The sequence below is a fragment of the Rhinopithecus bieti genome, unplaced genomic scaffold, assembly GCF_001698545.2.
Source record: "Rhinopithecus bieti isolate Rb0 unplaced genomic scaffold, ASM169854v2 scaffold_19276, whole genome shotgun sequence".
NCBI classification, from domain to species: Eukaryota; Metazoa; Chordata; class Mammalia; order Primates; family Cercopithecidae; genus Rhinopithecus; species Rhinopithecus bieti.
The window spans coordinates 611668-628415 of NW_016809527.1; the positions used below are offsets into that span (position 1 = coordinate 611668).

At 39.4% G+C, this 16748-nt stretch overlaps 1 protein-coding gene across 1 annotated transcript in view; it reads right to left on the bottom strand.

Moving 5' to 3' along the window:
• The window catches only part of BRINP1 (BMP/retinoic acid inducible neural specific 1), a 206334-nt gene that overhangs the window by 39396 nt on the left and 150190 nt on the right, over positions 1 to 16748 (bottom strand). Inside the window, exon 6 of the mRNA XM_017889683.1 lies at positions 2780 to 3016. Coding sequence (XP_017745172.1) covers positions 2780 to 3016 — 237 coding nt within the window. The remainder of the gene's footprint in view (positions 1 to 2779; positions 3017 to 16748) is intronic.

Sequence of the window (16748 nt, forward strand, 5' to 3'; positions counted from 1 at the left end):
TCCTTCCCTCCCTCCTTTCCTCCCTCGTTCCCTCCCTCCTTCCTTCATCTTTCTAACTTTCTTCCTTCCCTCCTTCCCTCCTTCCCTCCTTCCCTCCTTCCTTCCTTCCTTCCTTCCTTCCTTCCTTCCTTCCTTCCTATCTCTGTCTCCCAGGTTCAAGTGATTCTCCTGCCTCAGCCTCCCGAGTAGCTGGGATTACAGGCATGTGCCGCCATGCCCGGCTAATTTTGTATTTTTAGTAGAGACAGGGTTTCACCATATTGGTCAGGCTGGTCTCAAACTCCTGACCTCCGTAATCCGCCCACCTTGGTCTCCCAAAGTGCTGGGATTACAGGAGTGAAGCACTGCGCCCGGCCAACTTTCTTGAATAAAAGTAGAGGTACTCCAACCAATCCCCCAGCAAGGAGATGTAGACTGCCATTTGTGTAGGAAACTAGGTCCTATTTGGCCACCCACACTCCATAGCCATCAAGGAACCAATGCCTTTTACTTTGGGCTGGTCATTAATCTCTCCAAATCACGTGGGCTGAGTAGTGAAGGTTAAGGGCTAAAAATGGACCAAAGGAAAACTCATATGCACAAGACTGATGCACATATGGATGAATGGATTTGTCTTAAAGGGTAAAACCATTTCAAATAGAGAAGCACAGGAAATCTAGAGGGAGTGTATGCCTTTTGGGGATAAAGTGTGACATAAATCATTTTCTTGGCCTGTTCAGCTTATTTAGCAGCATCTCAGTTTTCTGTGTTTCCTCACACACCCACTTAAAGTGGTTTCTTTTCCTTGGGAATAAGGATTGTATGCTAAAGAGTCTTACCCCTTGTGCATATAGCCTAAATTCCTTCTTTGTGTGTGTGTTTTTTTTTTTTTTTTAGTAATCAGTGAAATCTTTTGAAAAGCATTTTATCAAATGCTTCCTTTGTTTAGCGCCAAATAATCATCATACTACATTGCCATCATGAACTTTTCGCTTTTATGGGCTCCCAGGATTTTCAGTGCACTAATGGGTGTCGTTATAAGGCATCCACAGCTCCATCTGAGTTGTACAGCACTGTAAGGGCAGGATTCCTGATGCGTTCTGGGATCCCAGAGCTGGGTTAGGACTTAGAGTTCACGGAAACCAGTTATTTTCAAATGCTATTCCATAGAACTCTGCTTTTATCTGTGGTACACAGTGGCTCCTAGGTAAGATTTTGCTTGATCAAATAATTTCTTGTCTAAAGACTTGAATATATTCAAATATTAAAAACACAAACATGTCTTCTCATTTATCAGATGAGGGCACCTCAGGCCTGGGGGACAAAGTAAAATTAAGTTACCAAAGCTGCTGTGAGCACTAGATTTGGAATCAGAAATTCCATTTCCAATCCTGCCATTTACTAACTGTGCAACCCTAAGGAAAACACTGGGTCTTGAAGGAGGATTATAGAAGAGGTGTTCCCTTCTCTGTTATACAGAAACATTACCATTTCCTTTAAGGTGGTTATTATAACAGATTTAAGAAATATAATGTTGTTGTAAAGACAGTAATGCTCTATGCATGAGTCCATTTATTTAACAGGTACTTGAGCACATATTATATGTTAAGTACCTGCTTGGTATCTCTTCTTGGAAGTCTCAAGGATTCTCAAGCTTATCCTATAGAAAAGTGAGCACATGGTCTTCTTTCCAAATCTTTCAGGGTATTCTAGCTCAATGAAGGATATCAACATCTATCAAGTTGTCTAACATGCCTATGTAAAGGAGGTTTCTGAATATCACCTCAATATCCCTTTTCTCTTCAACTTTGTAGACAATCTAACATCAAGCTCTGCCATTTTTTCCTTCTAAATATCTTGGCATATCTGCACATTTCCTGTTTTTACAACTTGTAACATCTCCTTAACCCACGTCATGGTCATCTCTCTCCTAGGCCCTTTGTGCCTCCCATTGGTCTACCTGCAATCACCTTCTCATATCTGCACCATAGTCAGATACTTCCATTTCCGCTCTTTTTTAAGGTAGTCTTCCTTAACTACATTGACCCCCAACTCTACATCATTTGTTCACAGCAGTTCCTCCCTCTTTACAGATGTATCCTTGACATTACCTAATCACTGGCATGGTTACATAATTAATGCCTGGCTTTCCAACAAAACTCAAACATCCATGAAGGCAGAGATCCTACTTTGGACTTTATCCACTTTAGGAGCTTGGGTGACTGTCTCTCCTCCCCTGAAACTCATTTTTCTGAACTATGAAAGGCAGAAAATAACAAGTTAGCAAAAAAGTGACTTTGAGCTTTGATAGTCTGCAGATTCTTTGGAAATCTATATCTATGTATATGCACACACATATATATATATACACACATAGAGATATGTTTATCTATTTATAGAGATGGACAGAAGCATGTGGGTGCACACACACACACATATACACACACACACAAATATCCACACACACATACGCAGCCCAAGGAATCAATACAACTACCTCTGACTCTTCCCTCTCCAGAGGCTGCCTATGCAGATTTATTCTTTCTGTCTTCTGGGTACAACAGAAACAATACATCATATGACCACAAAGTGGATTATGCTATTCATTAATTTTATTCAGTGGAGATTTATTGAGTGCCTGCTCTGTGACAACTATTATACTTGCATCTGGACCCTCCAAAGTGAAAGAGTCAGGGTCACTGAACTTTCCTTTACAGCAGTCCTAATTCCAGTTAGATTAGCTCCCTTTCAGACTTGGCTCAAGGCCACTCATGCAGTGGCACTGAGTGAGACTCTCTACCTGAATTCTCCAGGTCCTTATAACCTTCAGCCCAAGACTTGGCCATGTTGGCCAGCGTGTACTCCATGATCTGGATGTCCGTGATGGGGCAGTTGCACTGTGGAAACTCTTCGGCACATTGGCATCGACACTGGCTGTTCTGGCACAGGTATTCCCCCTCCCCATTGCACATGATATAGCTCAAGGCCGACTGGACAAACTTCTCTTGCAGATACTGAGGAAAGATTATCTGAAGACCTGTGTGAGAATAGCAAGAAGGGAAAACAGAAAGGTTAAAAAAAGGTGTTTCATTAACAGTTTCCAAAGGTGATACATAGGAATCTGAAGCTGCTACATTTCTCCCTCTGTATTGGAACCAATATATTTCTGAGCTAACCTAGATCCAGACAGGGCATTATCAGTGAGGCTTCCAGTTGCATCACTTTTACTTAAACTTCTCAGGTCATGGCTTTGGCTATCTCTGAAAGGCGCACTCTATTCTGTTATGGTAGGACTGAGGCTAGAGCCACATATGGCATATACCTTTTCCATTTGTGGAGAAAACTCCTATTGAAAATATAACATCATTGTTTATTATTCTTTATTTCCTCAATTGCTTTCCTTAAGTATTTGTAAACCCTATTTATGAAACACAAGTCTTGAGCTAGGTACTAGGCCTATAGAGATTTAAAAAAAGACACAATCTTTGCCCTTGGGGAGTTTACAATATAATCAGCAGGCATAGACATGGACACACATCATCATAACATGGCTTTATAGACCTATAGCAAAGACAGCCATATGAAGCAACTGAACAGCAGAAGACTACAAATAACATTGTTTAGATAGCAGGGAAATCTTCATAGAGGAGACAGAATTTGGGCTGGTTGGAAAGCAAGTAAGAGATCACTAGGTTAAAAGAAGAACAAGAATGACATTCTTAAAAGAGGAAAGGCATCATGTGTCTGAAAATTCCTAGTGAAGAAATGAACTTGGATGAATGGATGTGCTCATGCTGTAGAAAATAGCTATAGAGAGGGACAGAGGCCAGTGTGCAAAGGGCTTTATTATACACCAAGGAATTTGGATATTATTCTGTGGATCATAGGTGCACATTGGTAGTTTTGAAGGGTATGAGTAACATAATCAGAGTGATATAATTTACTAGGACCACTGTAGCATAAAAACTAACACATCACTAGACACAAGCATCATTAGATAATTTGCTCTAACAGTGAGGAAGCCATGGTCCACCAATAGGAAGTGACCAGCCCATGGCTATAGGATGAGCACTCTGGATTACATCTCATGATCTTCTCTTTATACTTGAATATTCAAAGTCTTAATACAGAGAGCCAGCGATAGAGAAGGATTTATCTGGGCATGAGCACTACTCTGGTACCTATGAAAAATCACTATTGTCTGTGGTGCCCAGAGAAAAGGACAGATCTGGGCTAACTTAATTCATTAGGGCATTTTCGCTTAGGACATTTCTCTCCACCTCATTTGGAGCTGCAGTTTTAGCTTCCAATATGAGGTAGTAGTTCTACTACTCACTGTGTAAAAGAGAACTGTATTCTTATTTGGATTATTTTTTTCTCATTTATGCTTCAGGGACTCTCCTTAATTCTACCCACCAGGGATTTGCTGAACAAGGTCAGCACTTCTTCCATTTTCTACTCACAGTTGTTTCTAGATTTTTATCTTTTTTCCATTTTCTTCAGGTTTTATATATACTTAAATAAGCCCCATCCTTTCAACCTGTCTTCACATGGCAGCTACAGGATAATATTTTCAGAGGGACATTGTGGAAAAGAAGAAGATGATCCCTCCAGCATGCCTTATGGCAGGAAACCACACGCTGTAGTAAAAACCCGGGCATGGCTGCACTGGCTCCTCTACTTACTACCTAAGTCATTTAAAGCAAAATATTCAGCCTGTCTGTAAGGTTCCATTTAGTATCTACGTACAAGGATTACTGAGAGGACTACATGAAAGGATGCCTGCAAATTATCTGGAAAAGCTCCTGGCACATAGAAAGCAACCAATAAATGTTGTCTATTCTTATTTTTGATGTGACGACGATGACAATATTGATGATGATGCCACTCCTCTGATTAAAGTGGTTAAAGGTTCAACAGAACCTTCAGGATTAATAAAGGAAAAACAGGTGTGGGTGTATAATCAAAAGCCAGTCTTCACATATTTGCAGAGCTTTGATAAGCAGCAGCATTTACAATTCTGTGCCTGTTGAACCAGCATTGGTGACAGGGCTGTTGAGAAAGGTGTATATGTCAATATGCACGGAAGGGATTCTAGCAGATTAAGCTATACAGTTAACAACGGGCTGCTGTGAGACTGAGTGAGCTCCACATTGATGAGCAATGAGTCCATATGGGTTTGAGTGACTGTTTGGGAGGGCTACTGTACAAAGGCATAACATACATACCAAAACACACATGAGGTAAAACAAATCAAGCGATAAAGTCCCTTCTGAACTGAGTCTATGATTCTTTCAGAGTGTGCATTATTGAGTCATTTTATCTATATCACCATTTTCTCTTCTAGAGCCAAATTTATTTTTAGCTGATCCCAATCCCCCATAGGCAACTGGGTGTATGGATCGGGGTTAAGTTTCTGTTGCTTAAAGGAACTCTACAGACTATATTCTCAGTTCTATTTTTCTAGCTTGCTCATCATTTTCTTTCTTCCTTCTGTAGGGGATAAAATATTCTATTCTTGGTCCCAGCTCAAAAGGAATTTGGGGAGAGCATTTATAGAAAATTGCGTCAAATCATTTTTCCATTTGGCAAGGATCCAAAAGGCAGTATTACCTACCCCATTTAATGCAACTGAAAACAGATGAAGTTTGGGGTTGGGGGTTTTCTGGGAGCAGCTAAAATACAAAACTGGCTGCTCTTTAAAAATGGAAACTCAGAACATGCCGAGCTGTCTTGGAGGCAGAATCTCCTGGGCAATTTCGAAAGAGAATAATGAAGACATAGCAATTAAAAAGCACTTTTCTGCAAAATGTCATTACTGTTTAAAGTTACATAACCATTTCTACGGCAGCGGAGGTTCACACAGCAGTCACAGCCAGAGTCGTCTCCTGATGGCCTGTGTCCAACAAAGAGGCCCAGTGCTGACCTCCTACGTGGGCGCCTGAATCCTGCCTGCTTCAATGGGAGTCATAAATAATTTGGAGGGTGATTTGGCTTGTGAAACCACTGTTTGAAAGATATACAGCTGCTGGCTGGGGTAAAATATTCTGTCCCCACAGTTCCCAAAGACACAACACACATGCACACACACACAGACACACACACACACACACACACACACACACACAGAGAAAAGAAAACTGAGAAAATGAGAGAGAAAAGGGCTACTGTTATTGCCAAGCATATAAATTTTGCCTCAGAAAACCTAGGCAGGCAATAGTTGAGAGTTTTATTTGAACATCAACTCACCCACACTGAACATATGGAATATTTTCTCCCAATCTTTTATATATTAAAAAAACTTGTTATAATTTAAAATGGAATGTTTCACTGTTCTGCAGAGTGTGTGGGCATTGTATATGTGGGAACACCCAAGATGTCTCCCTTCTCTTTTCCTGATTTGTGCCCCATTCTTTTTCCTTTCAATTCACCTTCGACAGGTGTATCTCACAATATTTTTTGTAGTTTGTATACAGCCTTTGTGTGCTGAGATATTATTTCTCTTTCTCTGTGTCACGTGATGGGATATCTCTATTTCCTTGCCTCCCTCCTTCCTCTTATCTCCTAATATTCTCTTCTGTACTCAGAACACATCAGAAAAACCCTGCCCTTTTTTCAGTACCTGCAATACATACATCAATATTGTTACTCCCATAATCTTTGCACTTGCCTTTCCCTGTGCACCAAATATTCTCTCCTCAGGTTTCTGCTTGATCCCTTGTCCTGTAATCCAGACTCTCCCAGACTCACATTAAAAGGCATCTTCAATTTTTTTCATAGGATTAATTCCTGGCTGAAACTATCTTTTGAATTTGTTTTATTTTTAATATTTTTTCTATCATCCCCATTAGAGAGTAGGCTCTAGGGAAGAAGGGACCAAACTAAGCTCAAGCCCAGCATAGGCTCCAGGCACTCATTTGTTGATCAAAGAAACTTTTTTTTTTTTTTTTTTGAGATGGAGTCTCACTCTGTCACCAGGCTGGAGTGCAGTGGCGCAGTCTCGGCTTACTGCAACCTCCACCTCCCGGGTTCAAGCAATTCTCCTGCCTCAGCCTCCCCAGTAGGGTTTCAACATGCTGGCCAGGATGGTTTTGAGCTCTTGACCTTGTGATCCACCCACCTCGGACTCCCAAAGTGCTGGGATTACAGGCATGAGTAACTGCACCCTGACAGTCAAAGGAACTTTGAACTTCAAACACTTCCTCCTGCAAGGAGGAAGTGTTGACTTTGAATTTTAAACACTTCCTTCTCCAAGATGAAAAGAAAGGTGCCTCATGAGGGTTCTGGGGTGTTAGAATTTAAAAATCAGGTGACCTGGCCAAAGTCTCACAACTAAGGTAACAGAAACAGGACTCCAATCTAGGAATTCAACTTGAGTTCTGACACACTCGAGGATGACCTGGCTTACAACCCTTGTGGTGGCTCCAGCAGTGTGACCTCTGGCAATGTTTTATACCCCCTGGAACTCAGGGATTTTTTTTTTTTTTTTTTGCCTGTGAGGTTGAAATCCCAATCTCCTTGTATACTAATGAAGAGAAAAAAGGCATAAAATTAAGCCACAACCCGGCTGCCATGGACTGAATGTTTGTGCTCCCCATCCCCTGCATACACACATTCATATGCCAAAACCCTCACTTGCAATGCCATGGTATAAGGAGCCGAAAACTTTGGCAAGTCATTAGGTTTAGATGAGGTCATGTGGGTGGTGCCCTTGTGATGGGACTAGTGCCCTTATAAGAAGAGGAAGAGATGGGAGAAGAGACAGCTTGTAGCTGTCTACAAGCCAGGAAGCAGTCCCTCCCTCACCAGGCACCATATCTGCTGGTACTTGATCTTAGACTTCCCAGCATCCAGAACTGGGACAAATAATTTCCTTTTGTGTAAGCCACCCAGTTTGTGAAATTTTGTTACAGCAGTCTGAGCAGACCAAGACACTGTCATAATTAAGTGTTCAACAAATGTTACGTTCCCCCCATTTCACCAGATATCAGATCACATTCATTACCTGGACCAAACTTGAACCCTTCTTGAAAAATCCTCCTTGAATAGCACCATTTGAGACAGTATAAAACATGCCAAGAATGCATTTTCTCATATCAGCATTAAAATAATTATTACTGGTCCTTGTTTTTAATTACTCCATCATTTTTCTTCTATGAATTTTCCTTCCTTCCTTCCTTCCTTCCTTCCTTCCTTCCTTCCTTCCTTCCTTCCCTTTCTTCCATCCTTCCTTCTTCCCATTTATCTTTCCTTCCTTTCTTCCCATCTTTCTGATTCCCTTCTTTCACACATATTCCTGAAGCCCTACTATGTGCCAGGCAGCTGTGCTGTGGATACTAGGGTGAATGAGGCAGACAACTCCCTCTTGTTGTAGGTCTTACTGTTTAGTGAGAGAAAATGACAGAGAAAGAGAGAGAGAGAGAAAGAAAGAGGGAGAGAGAGAGAGAGAGAGAGAGAGAGATGCTTGGGTGCAATGAAACCAGTATTCTACGAGAAGTAAAGTTTTTCAGGGAACACAGGGAAAGAACAACTAACTCAGCATGGAATGGATTAGGGGTGTTAAAAGCACTCTCCACTACTCTCCTAGGGGTAGCATTTAAGCTGAGACCTAATGGATACACAGACGCTAGGGGATGAGGGATCCACAGAAAGAGTAGTCTAGACAGCGGGAAGAACACGGAAAAGGCCACGGGTATAGAACTCCTTCCAGCTGACAATCAACTTGGCCTTCACATTTCTTTCTGACTAAGGTTCATCTTCTTTTGTTTGTTTGCTTACAAGTTCCCTAGAAAAGAAGAGAGAGTTCTTGCACACGAGGGATCAAAATTCTGAAGGGAAGGATGACACAGAGCAGAAATCTGTGAGCTCCTTAGAGGAAATAGCATTTCTTATAGTACAAGAAAGATCTTTATTCATTACAAGAAGGGATTCTGAGACTCAGGAAAAAATGGGGCTCACTGTGTTGATGAGTTTCAACCACTGGGAGTACTCAAGTAACAGAAGAACTTTCAGGGGACCCTCAAGTTGGATTTCTGGAGAGCTTCAACAACATTGATGATATTGCTAGCACAGGCACTTGGTTCAACTGACGATGCTCTGTGAGGCTGGGGAAAGAAGAATATCTGGAAAAGACATCTGGAAAAGAAGATCCAATCAACAGAAGCTGAAGGTGAACCTAAGACCTGAAGATTACAGCCCAATCTTCATCACTGACTTTGATTCTGCTCTTCTACTGACAGGAACTCACCCTGTTTCTCCTTCTTTTAACAAGTAGTACATTAGGAATTGTTGGAGGAAATAAAGAAGAGGTTTAATGCATGCTTCCTACCTCCTAAGGAAACAGAGAGGTTACTCAGATATTCAAAACTAAAGCAAAAAAAATTCAAGAATGGGAAAGACAGTCCTTGATTGATTATTAAAACATTAAAAGTAGTATTGTGTCTGGCACATAGTAGGTTTTTATAAATGTATGTCAAATATTGAATAAGTCAGTGATCTATTATGAAGATGAAAGAAAATAGGCCTGGAAATAATGAATATGGAAGACTTTGTAATGGCTGTGGGATGTGGGTTGAATCTTGAAACATGAGCATGGTCTGAATAGATAAAGAAAGTCAACTCAGTATGCCATACATAGCAGAGGGCATAATTTGGGTCAATCTAAGTCTTTCTTATTCAAGGCAAAGACCATGCATTGTCATAGGTTGTTTTTGGTGAGCTTTATTTTTTTTTATTCTATATCCTAATTATCTAATACAGTAGTATTTTTTATGGATTTGCTCTTTTCTGACCTATTTCATTAGATATTAAATACACGATTTCTTACAGTGCCGAGGGAAGAAGGAAAAAAACACAGGCTGTATTTTAGTTGAATATAAATATTTTTCTATCCTGTTCTTGTATCAGAATGTACCCCCTGTAGATAACTCTGAGCTTTATAGGAGCCCCAGCTGTTGTCTTGTACCGCTAAGTTCTGCTTGTCAAATTCTGTCCATTTCTGAAATGCACAAGGTGAGGAGAACAACAACAAGGACTGTACCTTTTGTAAAAAGTCAGCCTGATCCCCTTCCTTGTGAAAGCCCAGGGATTTCAGACTGGCAGATAAAGGACTTTATGGCTCCAACAGCCATGTTGAACTCCAGTGTAATGAAGGCATGCAGGTCAATTACCCATCTGTTTGTGTTTCTATTGCTGTGAATTACAGTATCCATCGCTGACAGCTCATTGGAGTGGAATGAAAATAAGACAATAATTCACCGGGTGAAACTGTGCAGAAAGGGCGAAAAGGCTATGATCTCATTCAGAAGTTCAGCCCTGTCTCCGTGATGGGTCATTTACACTCTGGAATTTGAAGAAAGGCAGCTACCTGGGGGTTGGTGAGTGGGTTCCTGCTTCCTTGATATAAGAATTAGGAAATGCCCCCTCCTGGTTAGAGTAATCTTTTGTGTTTATAAATAAAATCATCTGTTCTGCAGGATCTTAAGAAGATTTGGAATCCTTAGGTGAAAGACGCAGGTATATGGAATTCAGCATGATAAAATCACCTTTTCAGCAATCAGATGTTTTAAAGGATGAAGCAGGTTGCTTTGGTAGCAGAGAACTCCCCAACACTGGAAGTGTGGAAGCAGAGTTTGAAAGGTGACATGGCAGAAACAAATCTTGGTTCCACCAAAGATTCAGATGGCAGGTGGTAGGGTGAGTTATCATTGACCCACATTCAATGCTCCTTCTTATAATGTCCCCTCTTCAAGATAACTACACATCCCCACTCTCCAAACTTAAATGGGTTCACATGACATGTTTTGGCCAATGAAATATGGATGTGAGTGATGTGTGTCTTTTCCAAACAAAGCTATAGAAAACAACATATGACCTCATCAATCTCTCTTTTCACAAGTCCAACGATGTTCCAGATAGGGGCCATTGGAGGAGCAGAATCACAGTAGAACTGTGACCACCATGTAGCATAAGGAATAAATAAGCATTCACTTTGGCAAACCACTGAGATTCAGGAATTGTTTGCTAGCACAACATAACCTAGCTTATATTAACAGATATAGGAGTTGACAAACTATGGTCAAATTGACCTGCAGTCTATTTTTATAAACAGATTTTAGTGGAACACAGTCATGCAGATAAAAGAGTTGAGTAGTTGCTACAGAGAACATGTGGCCCGCAAAGCCTAAAATATTTATTACCTGGCTCCTAACAGAAAAAGTTTACCAACCCTTCTACTAGATGACCATAAAGATTTTTTCCAACCTGACTTTTCTATGATTCTGTTCTGTGCTGTTGTTCATTCATTTGTCAAGCAAAGATCAATAAAGCATCTGTCATGTGCAGACACTATTCTAGGTTCTAGAGAAAAGACAAGGAACGAGGAAAGGCAAGGACACAATCCTTGCTGTCATGTAACCTACCTTGCAGGGAGGGAGAGAAGACAACAAATAAATAAATGAAAATAGAAAAGGATTTACACTGATTAGAGGGGTTGGGCCAGGGGACTTCTAAATGAGAATTTTAACTTCAAAAAAAGATAATATAGTTTAATTTACGAAATCACCAAGGATAAGGAGGCCAGCATACTTTTTTTTTCGATTTCATAAAATTTCAACATGAACATGTTCTTGAATCTTTAAGAAGAGGTTGGTTCAATTTAAATATAAGCTTCTTCATAGCAGTCATGATACAAACCAAATCTGATACCTGTAAGGGTCTGTGCTACCTGATCCCTGGATCAGCTGATGTCTTCAAATTCTTCTCTTACCCACCTCCCTTCTTTTTCTTGCTATATCCTGCCATACCATTGTCTCTGTTCTCCAAGCATGCCAAGTTCTCTCCTGTTCATATTTTGCCTTCGGCTCTCTATAAATCTTTTTTCTAGATTTAGAAATATATATATTTCTAAATCTATATCCTGCCGTACCATTGTCTCTGTTCTCCAAGCATGCCAAGTTCTCTCCTGTTCATATTTTGCCTTCGGCTCTCACTAACTATTTGACCTTGAAGAAGCTGAGAGGCTTACCTTCTCTGATCCCCAGTTTTCTTATCAGAGCTTCTTTCATAAAGCTAGTGTAAAAATTAAATGAGATATTTTATATCTTGATTGTGGTGGGAGTTACATAACTGAATACGCTCATCAAATTCATAGAAGAGTACACCTCAAAAGGGTATATTTGGTTGTATGTAAATTATATGTCAATGAACCTGAAAATAAAATCACATAAACTGCACATGTGGAGCTCTTAGTATAGGGTAGTTGTTTAAGTGACATCATTTTCTGACCTTGCCCTGTTTTCTATTGCTTTCTCTGGAATGTCTTATGTGGTCTCAGGTAGCCTCTCTGCTGGCAACCAAAAGCACCTTGCACATATTTCAAATCCCAATGGGACACTTACAGTATCATATGTGTGCTCATGTTCATGTCTCTCCTACTCTATAAGCTTCTTGAATGCAAAACACAGCTCCTTCATCTACCATTTCCCCATCATCTAGCACATTATTGAGTACCCAGAGTACATGTTTGAATGAAGGTAAATTTAGACAGAATGTGTTTCAGAGAGGACTGTGGTTCTGTCTTCTATGTTTAGCATGCCCCATCTCTACAGCCATCCCTCATTAACAAAACCTGTATCTTCTTTTACAATATTACAGCTTGAGACTTGAGGCTTTTTAAATTTCATCTCAGTAGTTACAGACAAGTGCTCAGAAAGATCTGAGTAAAAAAAATACATAGACACAAAAATATTCTTAAGAGAACAATGGTGCTAAAAGACTTGACCACTAACTTCAGCACATAATTTGTTATGGATCCATTGCTATAAGTTATGATTCTTGAGGACAATAACTGTTTTTTTTTTTTTTTTTTTGCAGCCTTTCCAAGGTAACAAGCCCAGTGCTAGATCATAGTAGGTATGTAAAAATAAAAGTACTCAATTGAGAATCGATTAAGAAAGTCCTTTCATTTACCACTTTATTGAGCCAATTTTATACTGGATGATAGAGATACAAAAAGTGAAGATGACATGGTTTATGGCCTCATGGGGCTCTAGTTTCTATAAAAAACTAGCCCTTCATGGGGCTCTTTTTCTATAAATCTAGAAAAAAGATTTATCAATGTACAATGACAATAAAATATACGCATACATATGCACGAGTTTGCATAGGAACAAAAAAGAAGATGTCTCTAACTTTTATAAGAATAGAGGAGTTTGGGAAAGTTATTTTGTACAGGATTGAACGTGAATAGTATATATGGTCCAGCATTTGCCAAGTTGTATACCACAGAATCACAAATCTGCAAATATGCCCAGACCCAAATACATTCAGAAAACTCTGTACTTAATTCACCTCTTTAGATTCATAATACACATTAGCACAGTCAAGGCATCGAGAAGTCCTGCAGTAAATAAATGTGGTTTATGTTATTTAATCCAGTGTTTTAATATTAGGGCGTATTTGCTACATTACTGTGTGGTAACATATAACCTCAAAATCCCAGTGGCTCATAACCACAAAGGTTGATTTGTTGCTCATATTTTGTGTCAAGCTGTGCTTTGGCTCTGCTCCAGATGTCTTCTTCATTTCAGATGTAGGCTGAAGGTGCAGGCTTTTTCAGGAATATGCCATTCTCATGATAAACGGAAAAGAGCAAAAGCTATGCCAGACAATGCCTCCTAAAGTGTCTTGCCCAAATGTGGTATGTACCGTGTCCTCTCACATTCCATTGTCCAAAGCAAATCACATGGCCAAGGCCAATGCCACTAAAATGGAAAGTCACAGAGCCTCCCACAGTGCAGTGTTGCCAGTCACATGGAAATGCACTGTATGTATATAATCCTCTTGGAGGAAATGCACAATAATGTAATAATGAAATCTGCCACAAAATACATGTATTTTTTACACCAAATCTTTTTTTAACCTAATTACCATATGATTCAGCAATTTTACCTTAAGTATATATTCAAAAGAACTGTAAACAAGCATTCAAACAAAAACTTGTAAATGAATGTTCATAGCAGCACTATTCATAGTAGTCAAAGGTGGAAACAACCTAAATGTCCATTGACTGATGAATGAAAAACCAAAATGTAGTATATTTATACAATGAAGTATTAATTTTGCCATAAAACAGAATGAAGTACTGATACATGCTACAACATAGACGAACCTTGAAAATGTAAAATGGAGGAAGCCAGACACAAAATGCCACATATTGTATGATTCCATTGATTTGAAATACAGTTATCCCTTGGTATCTGCAGGGGATTGGTCCTAGAATTCCACCCTCCTACCACCCCCGATACCAAAATCCATGAATGCTCAAGTCCCTTATATAAAATAGCATAGTATTTGCAGATACCCTCCACATATCCTTTTTTATACTTTAAATAATTCCTAGATTACTTGTGATATTTAATACAATGTAAATGCTATGTAACTGTTGTTACACTGTACTGACTTTTGTACTTTTATTGTATTATTATTATTATTATTAATTTTTAAATTTTCTCTATCTGGTTGGTTGAAGCCACAGATCCAGAACCCAACAGACATGGAACTCAAGAGTATAGAGGGCAGACTGCACCCAGAATAGGCAAATCTATACTAATCTGCAGAAAGCAGATAAGTAGTTATCAGGGTCTGAAGGGAAGGGGAAATAGGGAATAACTAATTAGGGGGTAAAGAATTTGTTTTGGGGATTGTGAAAAAGTAGAAATAGTAAGAATATTTGCACAACATTGTGAATGTACTGTCACTAAATTTTAATCATTTTAAAGTGTTAAATTTTATGTTGTGTATATTCTGCAACAATAAACAAATATGAGTCAAAACAAATAGATTTGACAGCTCAAATAACTTTAAATTAGTAAACATTTATTGAGCACCTATTATGAGCTAAACTCTATAAGAAAGAGAAGAAAATAATGAACAAATGAAAAAGCATGTGGTTTCTCCTCTCAGCGATCTCAGTTACAATTTAGTGGCAGATGTGTACAATGGTACACATAAGACAAGACAGAATGTCTCTGGAATATAATAGAGGCATATTAAAAATGCTTTGTTGACAGTGCAAAAGGAGAGCTTAATTCTAAGGTAAGTTGTTAGGAAGAAGGTAAGAACTGACCCAATCATCTTTAAAAAAACAAAAACAAACAAACAAACAAAAAAAACAAAAAACAGGCACCATATCTCCATGAAGTCAATAAACTAATTATCATGGGTAACTTATTTAGGTTTTGGCCATCCTGATGCCTCATTTCTGCACAATCAATGAGATCGACAAGGAATCTAATGGGACATGATTGCTAAATAGACCAAATTGCCACATGGATCATTCATCTCTCACGATTTCCATGCTGTGTACTTGGCCACAAGTTTATTTGAAAGGTATATAGCCCCACATGGCTACATATCAAGAAGTAACTCCCTGATACTCCTTCTCCCAGCATCAGTTTATACCCCATCAGTTTGTACCTGCTTAGAATTCTTTACTCCTTCTTGCCCAAGTATGAGTCTTTAAGTTCCCTCCAGATTCCAGGTTTCTGTAGGTCAAAAGCAGTTCTTTTTATAGTCATATACTCCTGGATTGCTGCAAAGCCTAGTATCATCTATTCTAGGGTTTTTTTGTCTTTTCCGGTTATAGATCCATTTCAGAATATGAGAATAATTATGGAAATCGGTCACACCTACACAAGTTGGCAAGCAATTTCAGGAAAATCACAGACTGTCTAAAGTAAATAGCAGAACCTAGAAAGGTTATGGTGCTGGCACATGGAAAGGGCTGTATAAATTCTTGATCTAGTAAAAACCATGACTATTACATATATGCCCCAGGTTGGGAAGCAAAATGATGTAGAGTTTAAGAGTACCAGCACTGAGTGGATCTGGGTTCAAATTCCTGCTCTACAAGGTAGTTACTTAACTTTTGTGAGCTTCAATTTCAAAATCTGAAAAATGGGACTGTGTTGAGCTTTACATGAAATATTGATATAAAGAAATGAGCTCTATACCTGGCACATGATAATTATTCACAAGTAATAGCCTTGATTATTAGTATTCATATTTTATGAACCCTCTTGGTTTTTAGGTCAGGTGCTTTCTATATGTTTTCTAAATAAATGAAGAATAATAGCTCTCAGATACATGTGTTCTTATTCCCATTTTACAGATTTAAAGACCTAAGGAAGCTCAGAGGCCTAATAAATTAGTCGAAGATCTTTATCACCAGCAAATCTTCTCTGCCCATCCTCCTCATTCTATTAGATTTCTGATTGAGTCTTTGATTGATATCTTCAATCCCTTTCTTCTTGAGAAGAATGCTTCTCCTCTGATGAGCATAGAACAAGGTGCTCCTATGTTCATAAAGTAAAAGCAACATTTGGATGCAGCTAGCTGGGTGGAAATCAGTAATCTCATTTTTCATGAAGACACTAAAGGCACTGCTCTTTCATTGAAAGGACCTCATCAGCAGAGCCACAGGAAGCCAGAAACATAAATTCCCATTAGTGCCTCCAGGTCCCTGCTAACTGGACAAGAGAGGCTGTAGGCATGAGCCATTGCTTGTGACTCTAGACTAATTCCTAACGAGGATGATTCACCCCAAAGCTGCTGCTGAGACCAGGTACTGGCAACAATCACTTAGTGTATCACCCTGAGGTTACAAGTCCACATAAAGTGGTGAGCGTGTGGGAGAGGAGAGGGCTTTAGAAAAGGAGACCTATTCACTCTCTGTCTTCTCATCCTCTTCGAGCCTCAATTTCCTCATC